We start from the raw sequence: 20,009 nt of genomic DNA, 5'->3' as shown, positions 1-20,009 counted from the left end.
TGCCATTGACAGAGAGTCTTCTATGCCTTAATTACTCTCACATTTTGAACTTATTAAAAGCGTACCGTTCACATCTGAGATGACAATAATAGGCAGCTGTTGTGAAATAGAAAAGTTTGGACAGTATGAAACACTAATTAAAAACATTAATGTGTAAACCAAGGAGATACTAAAGAATATTTCAAACAAGAACGTGTCTTATATGTGAAAAGTTCTTTCCCAGTGAAAGCTGGGCAGTGAAACATTGAAACGGATTGATTGGAGTGGACTTAAATGTAGTATTCTGAAATTCTGTGTCATTGGTTGGCATATGTAATCATAGCATTACATTTGCAATCAAAATATGGTTCAGGATTTAAATTTAGATTTAAGGTGTAAATAAATAAATATATATATAACACCTGGGCTTTCTTAGCTAGAGAGGAATGTTCTGAAGAGAATGCTGAAATATTATTGCAAGAGTTAAGAAATGCCAATAAAATTTGCACTGAGTGGAGCCAAGAGAGCTTCTTTACAGAGAAAGTAATAGTGCTTAAAAGGACACATGGAATTTCTGAGGACAGCAGAAGACACGAGAAGCATATTTAAAAATAGATTGTGTTAAAAGTAAAAATAACCGTGGGATACTTATCTAAAATGAGAGAGGATTTTTTTTTTGTTAGAAACTTCCTGTCCTGTTCCTAACAGTCTAAATCAAATGCTCACCAGCAAGGCTGCATAGACTGTTAGCCTTTCTTCTAAGAAAAAGATTGAGATGTCACATTCTGAATATAACTGAAAAAGTTTAGAGAACAACTGACTTTTAATATGTAGGAAAAAATATCAAAATACTAAAAATCAAAATGATTAATATGTTGAAGTATGATTCACTATATCAGTAAATTATTCATGGCATCATAACAGTGGCATCATGCTGGGAGGTTGCATGACTGATGATAGATGTAATTAGACCACTAATCTCTCTTAATTCACTACAAGCAAAACTTACTGTTTGAATATGCATAAAGATGATTTACATTTTATAAATTGAAAAAATAGTACTTTATTAAACACCAAGGTATATTTCCCCAAGCAGTTTTTCAAGTGCATATATGTATTTATTCAGTGCATATGGCCTCAAGCCTGTATATATTTATGCATACATTAAACTGTGTTACTATGAGTAATTAAGTCAAATTACTGCACCAGCATGGGTATTAACCCCAACGCAGGCAAATTCTGCTTTCACGTATAGAGGTAATTCAGAGGAAGATCAATAGCATTAATCCAAAAAGTAGACAAAGACAACTCTAATAATGTTGCTTCCAAATTGTTCCAAATGGTACACTTGGAAAGGGGCAAAAACTTTACAATTGAAAATGCATTTAAAATTCTGATAGCTGTTATTATGTTATTGGCTTCCAAAGATGTCTAAGCATTTTTCATCTAGATGTAAAAAAGCATAGGAAACATCTTGCCACCAGAAGAGAATATTCAGCAGCTTAACAATACTATTCCCTAAAGTGGTCCCTTGAACCTCCAAATATTAAATTAAAATGTTTGTATGAATTGTCTTTCGGTGAACTTTCTTTTTTCCAATTAATAGTCCTGCCTTTACCTTTTTATCTTTATAGTTTCGTTGCATTTATAAAGATGTTGATAGATTTATTAAGATGTTTAAGTGGAAAGTTGGAAAACACAACTGTTATTTCTTAAGTTGTGTTAAAATCTGAATCCAGTTCTTAGTATGAAAATGTGTAAATTACTCCTTTCTGATCACCCTCCATTCCCTTTGGAAGGCAGAACCAGTTCAAGCTCCATATGAAAAGGGCTTCCAAAACAACACCACTGCCTTTGCACTGTGACATAAGGGCTAAATTATCATACCTATATGTATATATATTTTTTAAAAAAAGTATTAAATATGTATATGTAAACAGAGTAATATTTATTGTGTATATATACACACACCATAATGTAGTATATATAATGTAATACAGATAATATGTAAATAAAATGTATAAGCAGTACAGAGGCCTAGCAAAGTCTTTGCACAGGTTTTGAAGAAAAAGGCTATTTTCTTTGTTGTTAGAAGAGTGTCTGATAGTTTTTGCAACCAGACTCGAGGGCTGAATATATGCCTCTTGCTCTCTTTACAGCTCTTGCCCCCATACTGCCCTAATATAAGAATGTGAGTCCTGATTTTCACAGGTGGTAGTGTATATGTGATCTGCACAGGTTTTGTGCGCTGTGAAGAGTTTTGGGGCACAAGGTGGTATTCAATCAAGTCTGCATGGAATAGTCAGGGGTTCAGGGTTTTTTTTTCTGTCAGTCCACCACTAGCTGCAGGTTGAACTTGTGTCCTCTGCCAAAATGGAATTCCCTTTCATCACAGTGTGAACTTAGTTCTACCAGGGAGCGCTATGATTTACACTGAATTCCTATTCTGTTTCTTTAATCTTTGAAGAAGTTTGAGCGTTATTTGACCATACAAAGAGATGAATGACTGTTTTGATGTTGAGTTTGAAGAAAGTCTAAGTGTTCTGGCAGGGAGGATTTCCAGCTTTAACAATGCTCTAGGCAAAACGGAAGCTTGATTCGTGTCCATGCAGAAAGGGCTACATTTACAATTATATATATCACTCGTAATCTCCTGTAAAAAGACCTGGTTCATGCAAAGCTTAATCTCATATTTAATGAGAGAGACTGCATGGAAAACTAAAGTGCATCTGTGGTCAGAACTGAGAGGAGAAGCAGCAATAAATTTCAAGATTTCTCCTCTCAGACATGAACTACTAACCTTCAACGCAGGAGAGATGAAAAAGGAGGTTAGGGAAGGGGGAGATTATGTTAAATCTTAGCTTACCAACCTGACCAAATCTTGAGTAATGTTAACTGCAGCTAATTCAAATCTATTTTTAAGGACACTTCTTCAGAAGGTAAAATTTACCCCAGTGCTATGGTCTCACAGTCCTACTGAGCTAATCTAAATTCCCAGTGAACTTAAAACTCCTTAAGTTAATGAGTCATGCACTTAGTGAAAGAGTACAGGAAGACTTGGCGTCTATGCTGATTATATGCAGACTTGCATAAGAAACATGGCCAAGAGGAAAGTACACTTAGGACTCTTTTGCAGCCCTGCCCGATGATCCAGAGCTCTCGCTGTCCTCAAACCAGGCCCTCCTCTGGGACAGCGCTGGAGGCACATCAGCGGTGAGGAGGGCAGATGGGAGGGAAATGCTGAAATTGGTGGAGAAGGCAAAGGCTGAAGGGGCGAAAAAAGGTTACCGTGATGGCCGCTGCTTGGAACTTGAAATAAACCTCTGTCTAAAGCAAATAAAGTCTGAAAGATAGGCAAGGGCTGGAATAACAGTTCCGCCCGTGTTGAAGTAGCTACTGTTGAAGTAGCGCGTCCCCCCTCGCACAGAGGTTTAACCAAATCATCAACGTTAGTGTAAAGGTGGCTCTGTCCTTGAGCCGCCTCTGTCTCAAACGCAGCCGGCAGACAAGCCCGCGGAGCTCCGCGCCGTCTCCCCCAGCAAGACGCGGCTCCAGCTGACGGGCGGGGGCCAGGGGAGAAGCGTCACGAATGCAGCACCGTCACTGCCGCATTGTGCTGTTAGAGGGCACTGCGTTACGCCGCGGACCGGAGGGGAAATTAAAACCTCCACCACTTTCGGCCGCCAAAAAGTCCCTCTCGCTTTTCGGCACGTATCGGCTCCGTCAAATTCCGCCTCGGGAAACAAAATCTGCTCCTTCACCGTCCCCCGCGGCGGAAACGGGGCTCAAGCACGGTGATTTTATCCGCGTCGCGCCTCGCCACGTCCCGCAGCGTTACCGCCAGCGGTTTCCCACCACGTATATATATACACCCCTATCTACAGGCGAGCGGCTGCCTCTCGGCCAGCCGGTGGGGGTGGGCAGGCCGCCCAGCACGCGCACGAGGCGCTGAACAGCCTCCGGCAGCCGTTCTGGGGGTGAGCTCGCGCCGGCAGGCGGCCGCGCACACCAACCCCCACCCCGCTCCCGCCGCTGCCCGCCAGCTACCTTTGCCCCCACCTCCCCTTCCAGCCTTCCACTAGGAAGCGGGGTTAATTGGCAGTCGGAGAAAGCCAATGGGCGGCGGAGAGGAGGCAGCCTGCCTTTCGCCTTCGCCCAATGGGGAAGGCGGATGGGCGTCCGCCAATGGGAGGGGCGGGGGAGGCGGGCGGGCGGGCAGGCAGGCAGGCAGGCGGGCGCGGGGGGCGGCGGTCAGTCAGTCAGTCAGTCGGTGTGGCGGGGAGCGGAGTCGTGGGGCTTCTCTCGCTTTTCTCCGTGGTCTTTCGCCGTCTCCTTAGTCCCCTTCCTCCCTCCCTCCTTCGTTGCCGGCGGGCACAGGAGACAGGCATTTCCCGGTGTTCCAGGTGAGGGCGATGCCGTAGTCTTGGGCCCCGGCTTCAGGGAGAGAGGCTTGAGGCGGAGGCCGGGGTTTAGGCCCCCCGTCGGAGCCTTTGCCGCGGGAGGGGGTCGCCTCACCGGCGGGCGCGGGGGTGGGGGGTGGTTGGTTCAGCCGCCGGTGCCCCGTGGCGGGGTCAGGCCGCGGCGGGGCGGGGCGCGGCGGGTGGCAAGCCCTGTGAAGGTCCCTTTGGGTGGCGGGGCTCGGCTCCCCGGCGGTGGGGCGGTGGGGCGGTGGGGGCGGAGAGGGAAAGGTGAAGCTCTCCTTGCGGGCGCCTGGCTGGGAAGGGTAGGGCCGGGGCTTGCGGGGGATGACGACACTGGCCGTGGGGAGGCTCGGTTCCTGTAGGAGGGAAGAACTCGCTGCTCGGGGAAGTTTAGTGACCCGCTCAGTGGTGGTGACGGCTTTGGTTTTGGGAGGGGACGGGAGGAAAAGAGGGCGAGGAGGGAGACCTGAAATCGAGCCATTGGGTTTTTCCTCCTGGTTTTGAAATCCCGGCCTCCTGGATGATGGCAGGTAACGATGCTGATTTGCTGGGAGGAGGTGTTTCTGTGGGGGGGGGAGAGTGAGATTTTAAACGGCTCACAGAGTCCTGAGTACTAGTAATGACACAGCTAAGTCAGGCTTCTTGGTCTTGCCATTGCCGCCTTCTCTCTCTGACTTTCCCTTTTCTGGCTTGCGGGAAAAATCTCCTCGTCTCCCAGAATGAAACGTCTGTGTGGGACAGAAGACTCTTTATATGTGTCGAGGCTACCTGGTTAAAGAAACACCGGGTATCTAAGGTGTCTGCTTGGCTTGTTTATCCATCTTTCCCAGCTGCTTGGCTGTCTTTGGTTGGAGTGACTCAGAAGCTGATCGACTCAGTCTTCTGAGACTTCATCCGTTTGCCCGAGCAGTAGCCAGAAAGGTGCGAGGGATGTTTGAAAATTGAATGTCTGAAAAGTAAATGGAATCTGGCAGTTTTAAGTCTTCAGTTTTGTTGGCCATTCGAGATTAAAACTGTAGATTAGTTAGGGTAATTTAGAACAAGTACACCATCGTTCATGTTTCCTGTACCTATTTCAGTAAGTTTGATCAGTTGTATGTGACCCAGACTGGGGTAAAAAATGAGCCTTCAGATGCACTCGATGTTTTTGTTTTCTTCTGTTACACTCCATGACCTCACAACCTTTCAACAGCTTGAAAGGTTGCCATAAGACTGTTTTCTCTTGCTATAGGGGGGATTTTTTCCCTTCTGCTAATGTGGATTTAATTCCAGAGTTTGTTCAGCCCTTCTCTAAAGACAGAACCTTTCCTCTTTGAAAAGGTAAAAGTGTTAACAGTGTATTATTATAATAGTCATAGTGAAGACTGTGTTATGTAAGCACCTGTGTTTTCCTTTTTTAGCGCTACAAAAAGATCATTCTTTTCTGTCTCTGAGTCCAATATAAAAACATTGCTTCATTGCTTTCTTGGGTGGGGGGAAGACCTGTATTTCTGCTTAAAAGTGAGAGTTAACTAAAACAGTTTGTATTTCAGATGGGCAAAACTTCTTAACTGTGTTTTTTAACTATTAAGGTTATTAACACTGAGGGCTGATGTGCTTGTTCTTTCATACCTGTACCTGCCTGAAATTATATTTTGTCAAACTTGCGATTTGCCTTCAGAGATGGTAGAGTTATATTCTGCCAATTACAACTGAATCAGCTTAAGCAATAGCATGTATTAGCGCACAGGGCATGTCTCATTAGCACAATGCAGCATCATTTTAGAGATCTCTGATCATACTATACCACAGTGTAGGTGTGGTAAACAGGAAAGGAGTGAAGGTGCTACCTTGTCCTCTGTAGTGTTAGCCTTGGCATGGCTTTTCAGTGTTCAAGTGTTCCAAACTCCCCTTGGTGCGTAGTTCACAGTTCTAGAGTCAGTTTCTTTGGCTCAAGGTCTGAGTGTTGCGCAGTGCCATACTAGAGTAAACATTAAAAACTGCTTTGGGGTGTTAAACTGCATACCACACATCAAGCAACGATATCAGTGTTAAAAGGAAGATACATAGCACAATTGTAGTTAGCAATGAAATAGTTTATTAATGGTTGAGGGGCAAAACTGTTTTGGAATTATTTTTCCACTGATTTTTTTTGTTTTGTTTTGAAGATGGTGTGCTGCAAGTGGATGCAGTAAATATCGAGCTGACAAATTAGATGGCATGTATGATTGCTGGGCTTGATATTAGGTATATGCATCTTTGTGGATGGTCTTAAGTGTTCTTTAACTTTTTTTAACTGTCATAGGTTTATGAGAGAGTTTCTGTATTCTCCAGGTCACCTCTGTAACAAAAACTTCATTCTATTCTGTAGTGTATATTTAATTGTATTTTTCTAATTTTACTTTTTTATTCCTTTAATGTTTGAAATACCATTATAGTAACATTGCTTTCTGACTTTGCAGTGATATTCTGGGCAACATTTTGATCTATGCTTGTAAGTAATACTTTATGAAAATACCTAGGCTGGTGTATACCTAATGGGTTGATGTCTCCTTTCTTTTGTTGTATTGGGGCACACACTTGAATGTTGGTCTGAAAAATCAGTATTGTGAGCCTGTTATTTTTACTGCATGATATGTTTGGATAATTTAGTGTTAGGCATGAGAAGTTTTGTTTTTATGGTCTGTTTATACAGCATATAGGTACCTTTTCCTTCTCTAGAGCTGAGTGAGTTACTCGCTTAAAGATGTCCTTGTGACAAGCACAGGAGTCTCTTGTCCTGCATTTACAAGCTACGAATTCAGGTCACAGTAACCTTTAGGCCACAATCAGGGAAACGCAGAACTGACACAGGAATGGCAAAGGATAAAATGCTTAGCGGTGCTGCTAGTCAAGAATTGCCTGTGCATATATGAATCTGTGGGAGTAATACAAGTTAGCTAAAAGGTACCTTTCTGCTTCTGAGATGGTGCATGGTTTTTTCAATGTGGGAGTAGCAGGTCCTGGAAAAAAGTTGCATCTTCTTATACAATAAGCCAGGAGAATGGTAGATGCAGATTGAAGGGGTTTTAAATAGATTTGTTTAAACATGCATGTAAACTATTAAATTAGAGTAGTGCTTTGCTGGTTCTTGGCATCTCTGCTTTTTAAAAGAAATTCTAAGATTTAATGACTTACTCATTGCCTGAGACCTGGAATGAAGTCTCTAAAGCTTGAATTGAAGGCTAGTCTGTAAGATGAACATTTTTTTGTAACATAGGATTTAATTCAAATTCTGTGTTAATCCGTAAAACTTCATGAAGTGATGTTGTTCCTTTCAACTAACCTAGTCACTGATTTTTGGCTTGACTTACTGTAGTGATGAATTGTTCTTGGGACACGAAAAGGAGGAAAGCAGGAAATAAGTGATATAACTGTACTGAGATAAAGTGAGGAAGTGTTGTGAGTCTGTGGTTGACTAGAATGGTGTACTTAATATGAATGTTACCTGGCTAGTTGTCTCACTGGCATTAGGAAGAATAACCTGAAGCTGATAGTAAAAAGGCTGTTGTATCCTGGGATTGGTTCCCAGTCTATAGTCATAGTCAATTTGTCATGTCATGAGACTTGGATGTCGTTCCTTTACATGCTATCCTGCAAGGTACCTTCCCTGGGGGAAGGGAACAGTCAAAATTTCTCTAATGGTGTTGGTCTAGAGTCTGCCCTGATATGTGCTTCTTGGAGTGTGAGTGATTCTGCTTGATCCGCTGTGAACTGGTGTGCATTAGTAGAGTCCTCTGAATAGTGGTAGACAGGATGTGTCAATATTTGAGAAGGGACACAGCCCTAATTAGTAAATAGGGATAGAGCTAGCATGGATATTGTAACACCGCACAGTAACAAGCTCTGAAGCAAAAAGAAAAAGTCTGTAAGGCTTTAAGTGATGTGGTCTGATTCAACTTTTTAGAATACGCAAATATTTAAAAACTGTTCTGGTTTACACAACACGTTGTAAATATTTTGACAGTGTTGGAAACCTGTATCTTGCATTGTTTGGGTTTGGGCCAGTGCATGTTATTAACCCTTTTTGCTTGTGTAGGACTCTCCTTTAAGTTAAGAATTAACTCCAAGGCATCTACAGACCAAAATTTTTAAACAAGCATCTTTGCCTTTTAGCATGTACTCTAGTCCAGTGAATAACAAACCAGACTACAATATAACAGCAAAAATGGCAAGGATAAGAGCAGTCTGCCAAATCATATTATGAAATGTTTGTTTCTAACAATTTTACTGAAACCAAAAAGGCTGGATTTTATGTAATCTTTTGACATAAAGTTATAGATGCAACATAGTAGATGCCCTGAGAATAGGTGCCATGCCGGTTTTAAGTGACACTGAACTCAGAGGAGTTCACAAGTATGTGTTTTAAATATATTCTTGTGCCTGTTGTGATTTATGCATCACAGAATGGTGATGTACTTGCAAACTCTTAGCTTTTGATTATAAAGCAGTAGGTTGTTTACTAATATTAAAACTGGATGACTGTGGTGTTCCTGTAATCTTCACCGTGAAGTGTCTTTTTGCAGAAGTGTGATGTTCTTTCTGTCTTATTATTATTGTGTCCTTGTACATGAGTAGCACAAATAGGACTCAAAAATCTGATTTTTATGTAGGCTAATAAGTTAATCCACACCCCCACTGCCCATATCAGGCTGACACATGGCCAGCTGGTGATTGTAACCACTAAAGGTGTGTATTGACTGAGCTCTGAAAGAACTAGCAGCATTCTCATACCTGGCATCTCAGACTCTGCTTTCTGAGAATAGCCAAGGATTCTGGGTTCCAAAAACAATTTGCACAGAACTTCTTAGCATTATAATGGTAGGTGAATATCGAAATAAGAATTTTTTTTTCTCAGTAGCAAGTGCACAGCCATACTTCACTATTTTAAGTTTATGTGGTTTGGGGGGTATGTGGTGTTTTTTTTGTTTTGTTTTGGGTTTTTTCTTTATTTGGTTTGTTTTTTTTTTTTGTTTTGGGGGCTTGGTTTTTTAGGGGTGTGTTTGGTGTGTTCTTTAAATTTCTGGCTGGGTAAAATAAAGAGTGTGGGGTGAATATGCTTAATGAGCCCTTCTTAAAATGGCTAACGTGAAGTACAGATTTCAATAAATGATCTTCCATGAGTCATAGGACAAACAGGACATCTTTTTTGTTTGACTTATGCATCTGATCTTCTCACTGAAGAGAGCCTTTCTTGGCAAATTGACATACCTGGATCACTGCTGAGTGGAACAATGCTGCTTTCTTGTGAGGAGAAATGATAAATCTATAACAAACAGGCCTAGGTATGTTAAAACAACTCTTTGTATTTAGTGGAACCACATGTATACAACATCAACTTGTTGGCATGCTTACTTCCACAGTCCATGAATAACATTTTTAAAAGCATTTTTTTCTCCAAAGTCTTCAGGTTCTCTCTGTCCCTGAATAGTTACAGATAAAAGCTTCAAGGCTCTTTTTTTTTTCATCATCTACCTGAAATAATCTAACCCAAATAATCTACTATCTGGTCAACATACAATTGTGCTTAACTTGAAGGAGCCAGTGAATGGCTTGTTTAAGCTCTAGCATGAACTTAACTGAAGGGAATTATTTGCATGTTCTTGCTGGGTTGAGGTGATGGTTCCACTGTAAAATGTGAGCACTCTGTTTTACCTGTGAGAACTGGAACTAGATCACGATTTCCTTTAAACAACTTTTCTTTCATTTTTGTGTGTTAGGAGAGAACTTCATATAAAGAACACTGTCTTGTGTAATTCAAATACAGTGAGAAACAAATTGAGTGGCTAGTTATTCCTCTTTTGGGCAATTAAATAAATTAAATTCTTATGCCCACAGCTGGGACTGTTGCCATCTCATTGATTATTTGTATCGGTCCACTATCATGGTAGGCCAGTAGTGTTTCCATTGGTTTACACAAGCTGGGTATATTTTACTGCTGTTCTGTTTTCTACTAGCAGGTTTTTTTGGCCCAGGGGACTACTAGGGATGCAACATGTTCTTGCTTTCAGTTGAGGTTTTTTTGATTTTTTTGAAAGCTGGTTCAATTGAAAGCAGGAACAACCAGCACATATGGATAAAGCATGATCAACCAATAACCCGTGATTCATAGTGCTACTTCTCGAAGCAAACTTTCATGCTGTCTTAAGGGAACAGAGTCCTAAATGGAAAAGGAAGTGAAATAAGTTGTATACTATTACTGTATCATTGATGCCCTGTGGTGTGTTGACCCTGGCTGGATGCCAGATGCCCACCAACCCTCCCTATCACTCTCCTCTTCAGCTGGAGAGGGGAGAGAAAACGTAATGAAAGGCTCATGGGTCAAGATGAGGACGGGGAGAGATCACCCACCAGTTACCATCACGGGCAAAACAGTCTTGACTTGGGGAAATTTGTTAACAATCAAATCAGAGTAGGGTAATGAGAAATAAAACCAGTTTTTAAAACACCTTCCCACCACACCTCCCTTCTTCCTGGGCTCAACTTCACTCCTGATTTCTCTACCTCCTCTCCCCCAGCAGCACATCGGGATGGGGAATGGGGGTTGCACTCAGTTTATCACACATTTTCTCTGCCACCCCTTTCTCCTCAGGGGAGGACTCCTCATACTCTTCCCCTGCTCCAGCATGGGGTCCTTCCAATGGGAAGACACTCTTCCACAAACTTCTCCAATGTGAGTCCTTCCCACAGGCTGCAGTTCTTCACAAACTGCTCCAGTGTGGGTCCCTTTCACAGGGTGCAATCCTTCAGCAACAGACTGCTCCAGTGTGGGTCCCCCACAGGGTCACAAGTCCTGCCAGCAAACCTGCCCCAGTGTGGGCTTCTCTTTCCATGGGCCCACAGGTCCTGCCGGGAGCCTGTTCCAGCACAGGCTTCCCAGGGTGTCATAGTCATCTTTGAGCATCGACATGCTCTGCCATGGGGTCCTCCACGGGCTGCAGGTGGATGGATCTATGCTCCACTGTTACCCTCCATGGGCTCCAGGGGGACAGCCTGCCTCACCATGGTCTTCACGGGCTGCAGGGGAATCTCTGCTCCAGCACCTGGAGCACCTCCTCCCCCTCCTTCTTCACTGACCTTCGTGTCTGCAGGGCTGTTCCTCTCACATATTCTCACTCCTCTTTACTGCTGCAATTGCACAGTTCCATTTTTCTTGCCCCTTAAATCTGTTACCCCAGAGACGTTACTACCATTGCTGATGGGCTCGACCTTGGTCAGTGGTGGGTCTGTCTTGGGGCCAGCTGGCATTGGCTCTGTCAGACACAGGGGAAGCTTCTAGCGGCTTCTCACAGAAGCTATCCCTGTAGCCCTCCTGCTACCAAACCCTTGAATTTGATGGCAGTTGTATTATACCAGAAGTTTATATACCTTTTAGTTTAATACTTGTGATGATTTGATGCAGATTTTTGAAAAGATGTTGTAATGAGATGTACATCTCATAATATCTGCAGGATAGGTAAACTTATTTGTAAATTTGGAATGAACTTCCTATTCTTCTGTTTCTTCCTTATCTTTTCTCACAGTTCTGGATATATCCTCAGGAGCATGTTTTGGAGATGGCTTTAACATATAGGCAGTTTTTAATCTGTGGATCGTGCACTGATGTTCTATAGACATCTGAGAGATGATCTTTCATATAAATATTCTAATTGCTGTTGCTCTTAAAATGTTAAAGTAGTTTGATTATCCAGTTGCTAATAGCACACAGTACAAATACAAAAGAATGATTAATAGATTTTGATCCAGGAAGGAACTATTTATAATCATCTGGTCTCATCTGAAGAAGACAAGCTATAGGACTTCTGTGAATTAATCCCTCTTGGGATTTGATATAACCACAAAGAAAACTTCCCATTTAGAAAGAATGGACGTAGAGTCCATCACAACCCTGTTACTTGCCCTGTTGGCTAATTAGTCCTGCTGTCTGAAACAGAGTACTCTCTCTGATGTAGAGTCAGATAATGCATCATTCTAGCTGCCTACCTCACAGCACTTTGTTTATATCCTGCGATTCATTGAGCACATTCAACTTTCAACTGAGTATTCCTCTCATTTTCAGAATTCTTCAGACTTGATGCTTAAAATATTAGGCTGTTTTTATGAGATAGGAAAATTAAACTTTGTCTTGGTACAGTCCAATGTGAATTTCAAATTAGCCTATTTAGCTTGTGCTCATTTTGGCAAACAGTTCAGTTTGGTTTATCAGCACTTGGATTCTCTGTTATTTACTATTTCCTCAGGCTTAAATGATCTGCGCAGTAGATCGGTCGTGATTCCTGATCTTTTTGAGGTCACAATAGTAATGGTAAACAGCTTAGCAGTAGCTCGGTGGACACATCCTGCTTTATTCTTGACTCTTTATTTTGAGGGCTTAAAATAAATATAATATCATACTGAGTTTATATCATCATTCTGAATCTTAATCTGAATACTTTGTGATAGCAAGTTGAATGCTGTGCTGAAATTTCTGTCCTCAGCATGGTAACCTCATAAAAAGAGGATGCTGTTAAGAAGTTGGTTGTATTGATTTATCTTTTTACCTATGTAATTATTATTACCAACTTGTTTTGCTCAATAGAACAAGGAAGATTCCACTTTTAATTGACTTGTTTTTAGTAAACTAACCATGTCCCTTATGTGACATCAGTTTTTCTCTAACCTTCTAGAACTGTCCCATTCTCAGAATTTCTTAAAAGTTCATGACTTAGAGCCTCCCAAATGAAATTTTGAGATTCTTGAACAAAAGCTAATTTGGATGTGCTTGTTTGGACTGCTAAGCCCTTTTGATTTCTAATTGGCGGGCTAATAATCCTATCAGTCTGGTATGATTATTTGTTGGCATTCATAGGTCTTCTGCCTCTGTTACTACATTAATGTTGATACCTTAGGAATGATGCATTGTTGCTCAGGTTGTTATAATAAGGACACTAAAGGAGCCTTAAATATATTTGAGGTCTACCACTACATCTACTTGCGCTTTTTTTTTTCCCTGTTATCTTTCATCATTCCTACCTTTTTGGAACATTTACTGCCATGAACTTCCCTCTTTTCCACTTCACGTACAGCTATTTCTGAAGCTACTGTGTATTTTTCTTCTAACGTAGCTTTAGGGACAGCTGTTAGTCTTATGTGATTCCCTGTGATTCTTGCATGATAAAGTAATATTATTTTATCAGATTGCCCAATCTGAGTCTTCTCAATTGAAGCTGGAAATGGTCTGCATCGACTCAGGACTGATATGCAGGTAGTTGCTTCTTTTTAGTTCTATCATCCATTCTCTTTTGAGGTACGTGGAGTTCCTTCATGTTGAACGCAACGTGCTCTTTGAGTTAGGACATTGTCACCTATCATGTATGTTAAATTCCATGCTAATGTTAGACTTGGGGAAGTGAAACGTGGAACATATGTTAGTGGGACCAAAGTACCCTGCAGTAATGCAGCGTTCTGCTTCCCACAGCAGCTCACTGCAGGAGGAGCTGACTGGTCTATGTTGTTTAGTATGGGTTAGTGGTCTCTGATAGATACCAGTTAGTGCCCGCATATTGCATGAGCTATTGGAAGATGTTCCAGAATGTGGAGTGTTACTGTTCTTTAAAGTTGTTGTTAATTCAAATGAGTAGTGAGTATTACTGCAGGAGCGTCACCACCCCTTTCTTGATCACTTAATCCTCTCTACATACAGTATAACCACTTACAAACTGTTCAGTCATGTTACTTGTACAGTGAGATTTCAGTGATGTTAAACGGGCTTGATTTTTGTTCCCAAATGCAAAAACCTCACCTCTTATTTGTGTGCCTACTATTTACACACAAACAATCAAAATGTCTTTTTGCCTGTCCTGCAGGGTCTCATACTGGGACTGAAGAGTATCTTTTGTGGTGAACATGTATTTGTTTATTCCTTTTGTTAGCGTAATATCTTGTAACTTGTTAAATTAGCTCAGAAGCTTGTTGCCACTTCTGCTCACAGTGATAAGGCAAGTAACTTCAAAAACAGTGGTAGCCTGTGCTGCTACTAAAGTACGAAATCATGTTCTTTCCCTGGTGCCCAGCTGTTTGTTCTTGCTATGTGCTCTGTGCTAGCACTATTTATGTGTCTGTGCTGTGACCAGAGTTGGGTCCCTGGTCCAGCAAGAAACTCTCTACTTTTGGTGGAGTGATTTTCAGCTGGATAAAGCTTAGCACCTGGCTTCCTGAGTAGAATCGATGGCATACAGATGGGTCAGGAGGAGTGACTGGGGATGTGGGATAACACCAGATCAATTTTTTTTGTCAGTGGAACAAATTTATGCCATAATAAAGTGATCAGGCTTGGTATTGAGAAGAGCAGTACAGTGAATAATTTCTATAAAGTTAAGCTGTAAAGTGAATGTTGGGTGTCAACAAGTTTTTGTATAAGTGTATTTATAATGCCGTGTATGCCAAAGATGGTCAGGAAGTAATAAAATAAGAAAAATAGTGTATATAAATGCAACAGTGTTGCTCATCCTAGCAGCTGAAGCTGTGCTACATGAGCTGCTGAAATACAACCGGGTAAGATCTAACACTTGCTGCCTAGAGACTGTACGCTTAAACTATTTATAGTTAAGGGAATTGAAAATTCACTTAAACTTATGTTATTTTTTTTACCCATTTTGAATGCATGCCTGAATAGGTAATAAGTTTCAAATGATCTTGAATTCATAAATTTAAAGGTAAACTTACTGGGTTTTTTTCTTGAATTTTTGCTTAATATATTTTAGTGTGTCTAGAAGACAGAATTGAAATACTTTTCAAAGCTGAATAAGTTCTAAGTAGAAAGGAGCTAAAAGGCTCTGCCTTTTGACTTCTCAAGTACTCAGTTGTAACTTAAATATTTCTAATGTGTAATGCTGATATATGTTCTTATGTAATGAAATGCTGTATTTATTAAAAGTGAATGCTAAATAAATTTTTGAAACTCCTAGCAGAAGACTTAACCTGTTTGACACTTTATTGTTAAACCAGGTTTTGAAGAACTAGCTTTGAATTCCAACTCAATATTTAATATCCAAAATTGAGTTAATCTTGTGGAAAGAATCAAGTGGTTTTTTTAGAATGTTGGTGTCTGTGTCCTCCCTGCCCTAGGAAAACCCTAGGTATACACAAAAACCATGCCAGCTCTTTTGTTTCCTAGATTAGAAAAACTGCTCCCTTACCTTATTGTAACCTGTGCTGTTTGGGGTCGCTTTGGGGTTCCTTTTCCCCCCTTCAAAAATAATTTAAATAGAATTAGTTGGATCTTCCTGTTACTTTTCTGTGATACTGCCCAGTCTGTTTTCTTAGCTATTCTTAGCAAAGCACTCTTCCACTGGTGTTTTGTTTGAAGCAGGTGGACAGATTGGCTAGCAGAGAATATCATTCCAAGAAAGCAGACTGAGCAGTATTGTAGAACACGTTGTGCTTTTCTTTTAGTTGTTCACTGTGCTGGGAGAGTGAATGTTCATTCACTGGATATCATGAATGTCTTGTCTGTTCACTGAGGTAGGACCAAATCTGTTATTTACATTCCTCAACACAAATTTGAGGAAAATAAAGGACAATATATATAGTTTTAAATGATCTGTAGATGAACCTTGAAATTGGTTTGTAACTGGCTAAGAAATCCTTTGTCCAAAGTAGCATATAAGCAGCTGCTTCTGCTTTGGCTTGTAGTATCCCCATATCAGAGAACAATATGTGGGTCTAGTCTGTATCTAATTACTGTATCTTTAGCACTTGCTTTAGATCAGGCTATTACATAGTTTCTGGTAGAATGTAAATCCTATGAGTCATATGGGTATCATGAGTAAAATCTCTGGTGTGCGATTTCAATTATTGCCAAGTCAGTAGCAGTTCAGTGATCAATACATGCAAATATATAAAACACGTATACATCAACTCTGGATTTATTTTAGGGTTATGCAAGACAACCTGTAGCTTTTTGCTTTAGATTTTGATCACTCTAATAAAATAAGAAGTAGTCTAACTTTCTCTAAGGATCCAGTTAGCTGGGTTTTTTAACTAGCCCTGTAGAGAAACTGAAAGGGCAATTGGAGATCTTTGATATTTCTGCCCCTTTTGCCCCCCTCCCCTTTCTTGCAAAACAGGCTAGATAGGAAGCACCTTTGCGTCTACATGTTATTAAGTATTGCTGAAACACTTTCCTTTGTGTAGCACAAACGGTGCTAAATTTAGCATGTAATGCCTACCCGTTTATTGCTGAACACTACTAGTTTTACAGTAATAACTTTAGCAGTTTTTATGTTGTGTCCAAGAGATCTTACTGCATAGCGAGGAAATATGGAAAGAGTTGAACAGGTTTTGATGTTTTCATGTACATTTAAAGGCGTTTTCATTGTGCACGTTTTACGTAATTTTTTGCATTTGCAGTGTTTATTTCACATTTCATACACATGGATAAGACCTTCATTTTTCAAATGAATAATGCTGTACTAGTATAATCTTTTTGAGATTATTCGCCTGAGTTGTGAATTATGTTAGTAGTTCAACTGTGGAGTTTATAATTTCTGTGAGATTATTACTAGCCAGGGGGCTAATAATCAAATCAAATGTATCACATGAATCTTTGAATGAAATTTGAGCTACTTTCTCTAGTTATGCAGCTGTGCTGGCCCATGAGAATTACTGAATGTGCAAAGAATAGCCTGTTGCACGTAGGCATTTACATCAGAGTTGGTGTGCATGTTTAAATTTGGAGTACTGTGAAAAATCTCAATCTGGCTATAGTATTTGCCCTAAAAGAGGAAGGAATGCAAGTCATGTCTTCTCTGTATTTTGCCATTGCCCGATTTCAAGTACTTAACTGCTTTATGTAGCTATGAATACTAAAAGGGATGCTGGAAATCTAACTACATAAGCTTAAAAATACATTTTAAAATCTTGCTTCCAAGTTGCTAACTTAGTGAATGGTTTTTTTTCTGTTTTAAGGAAAAAAAAAAATCTTCATCTTGGGTGAAAGATAGTTACAAGTAGGGATTTGGCATACATATGCATAAAATGAAAATTGAACAACTTTAAAGTTTTGTTTGAAGCCAGCCTACTGAAACTGAAATATTGAAGCAAGCGATAACTACCTACTTGAAAATCCACTTAACAGCTTCTTATTGGATTTCTTCTGATCTTGTTTGGAATTTAAAACTTGATTATAGAATTACTGGTTGTCTGTGCTAAGGTGAATGAATTCAGATGGTAACTTCCATCCAGATCCTGAAACTGTAAATTCTTGGAATATTACTACTGAAATACCCTGACTGGAGGACTGTAAAAGATGAGTTTAGAGACTTCTCAGAATTTGGATAAGCTTTCAGTGCCTTTACCTTACAGGCGAAAGTGCTGGATTTGCCCTTGCATATCTTGAACCTTGAGCCAGAAGTTTTTCGCATAGCTAAATGAACCCTTTCTATAGCATTGTATCCTGATTATTTTGTGTCAGCGATATTAGTATGACTTTTCCTCCTTTCTATCTATCCTGCTTATATTACTTTGCGCTAGCTTCTATTGACTTACCTTTCCCAGACACTAGAAGATGGACAGTAGTATTGCATTTTGATTTATGCCTGTCAACTGGAATCATGTGGAGTTAGTAAAACTGATTTTAATGTTAATCATGATAGAACTTAGCCAAAGCTCTGAGTCAGCACTAAACCTGTTCAAATAGCCGCCTTTGCTGCTGCACTATTTTTAGGTTGAAAAGGCTATCTTTAGAAGTTTCTTTTGTTTGATGAATATTGTAGGGATATCATTTATATATTCTCGTACAAGCAACCAGGGACAACCTAAAAAAACCCCCTTAGGACTCTTTTGGTATCACATAACACTTATGTTGTGATTTTAACTTGTTCCAATTAGTACCAGGCATTGTTATTCAAAGCCTCAGAATGAAGACCAACAGAAGATCTGTGTGTCAACTACTGTAGCTTCTTTTACAGAAAGCTCTTTAAGCTGAACTACAGGTGGATACTATATTCTAACAAAATGTTGGTTAGACTTAGGCTAGTTTGGTGTCATTAGAATTCTTCCATTTGTGTAAAAATAAGAATAAACATATAAACATTTCTTAAAGAAAAGTTGCCTGCCTTTGAAAGGAGTTTTAGGTGCCAGTGGTAGAAAAGGAAGACTGAAATATTTTGGGTGTAGAGCTTTATGGTGTTTTGGGAATGTATTTGGGCATTGATGACTACTGTCTCTCTGCACATCCTTGTGATTTGTGTTGAGAATTGTAATATTGGATTGCCTGTGCTCTAAGAGCAGCATTAAGCACAAGATCAGATAATTGAATATTTAATAATTGTGTGAAGGTAGTATGAGATAAGGCAAATACTGAGGAGGGGTTAATAGAACAAACCTCATGCCGATGGATGTTGCAATAAAAGTATATTTGTATGATAAGAAACAGTTATACCAGGACATAACATCCAGGACAAAAACTACTTTGCGTACATGTGTACCAAATGAGTGTTCTTTCAAGCTAATAGTTACTTATGTATTTGTAATTCATGTTCTACAAAATGGACTACAATAGAAGACCTATACCAATTTATGAATTAGGTGTAGCTTACATTTTCTGTGTTGTACCAGAAAAATGTTATGTAACCATGACATTTTTCTTCAGGTATTAGAATTTGTTGTTAAAGGATTAGTTAATGGCTTTGGCTGCAAGATTCAATTGTGCAGACTTCTACTTTAGCATAAGAAAAAAAGAAAAATGGACTACAATTGTGTGTTTGTGTGCAGGAGGTAAACAAGCAAATTAAATGTAACTGGCTGTGAGAATGGTGCTGTTGTGACTATGATCTAGTTCTTGTCTTCTGCAAGTTGAATGATTGAAAATGTCTTGTGAATTGGAAGATACTGATTGTAGAGTCCCTATCACTGGAGGTTTTCAAGATGCGACCAGACAGGGTGTTAGATAATCTCATCTAGGCTCCTTTTCCCACGGAAAGTTGGACTAGATGATCCTTTGAGGTCCCTTTCAACCTGGGCTGTTCATGATTCTGTGATCATTATAAATTAACAAATAGTCAGCTGAAGTATTTCTTATGGGATCTGATTACTGTAGCAAAGTGTGGCTATTGAACACTCTGAAGACCTACTTGACACACTGACTAGTCCAGCCTTATCAACTCCAAGGACTTGACCTTGTTTTCAGGATCTCTGTGACCCTCACTGTAATCCTCATCATTTGCCAATCTAATCTGTTATTGCATTGACTTCCCATAAAATCTGGTGGTAAAGATGTGAATAGATCTTACCTGTATTTTCTTGGAAACTGAAAGGAACAGGATTTCTTTCCTGTTGAAAACAGTCTGGTAGACTGTCACAATTAAATGGCTCATTGCTTGTCTGAGTCAAATGAAGCAAGCTGTTTCCAATGCTAAAGTGTTACCAGTCTGTGAAGGAGTCAAACATTAGCCTTCCTTGTTTTAAAATTGACGTTTTGGGTTGGAATTATGGCTACAGGCTTTCTAAGATAGTGTGCAAATGTAAACTAGGTAATGAAATTTTCTCTTCCTATGAAACATACTGAATATTCAACTTCTTGTAGGAGTTGAGAGGGGAAAAGGTAGGCAA

At 40.2% G+C, this 20,009-nt stretch overlaps 2 protein-coding genes across 4 annotated transcripts in view; one reads left to right on the top strand and one right to left on the bottom strand.

The window, feature by feature from the left end:
- Positions 1 to 4,215: 4,215 nt before the first annotated feature.
- The window catches only part of PACSIN2 (protein kinase C and casein kinase substrate in neurons 2), a 64,586-nt gene continuing 48,792 nt past the window's right edge, over positions 4,216 to 20,009 (top strand). For all 3 annotated transcript variants that reach the window (XM_064460787.1, XM_064460780.1, XM_064460774.1), the window contains exon 1: positions 4,216 to 4,382. The gene's annotated coding sequence lies outside the window, so the exon portion shown is untranslated. The remainder of the gene's footprint in view (positions 4,383 to 20,009) is intronic.
- On the bottom strand, positions 4,313 to 19,774 carry LOC135316930 (basic proline-rich protein-like). The gene is made up of 2 exons (XM_064472568.1): positions 19,691 to 19,774; positions 4,313 to 4,963 (listed from the first exon to the last, which is right to left on the bottom strand). The coding sequence occupies exons 1-2, from the start codon at positions 19,772 to 19,774 to the stop codon at positions 4,313 to 4,315; spliced, it is 735 nt and encodes a 244-aa protein (XP_064328638.1).

Source organism: Phalacrocorax carbo, chromosome 1 (assembly GCF_963921805.1).
Source record: "Phalacrocorax carbo chromosome 1, bPhaCar2.1, whole genome shotgun sequence".
Lineage (NCBI taxonomy): Eukaryota > Metazoa > Chordata > Aves > Suliformes > Phalacrocoracidae > Phalacrocorax > Phalacrocorax carbo.
Note: the sequence above shows the minus strand (reverse complement) of the source record. Positions and strands in the feature narration are given on the sequence as shown.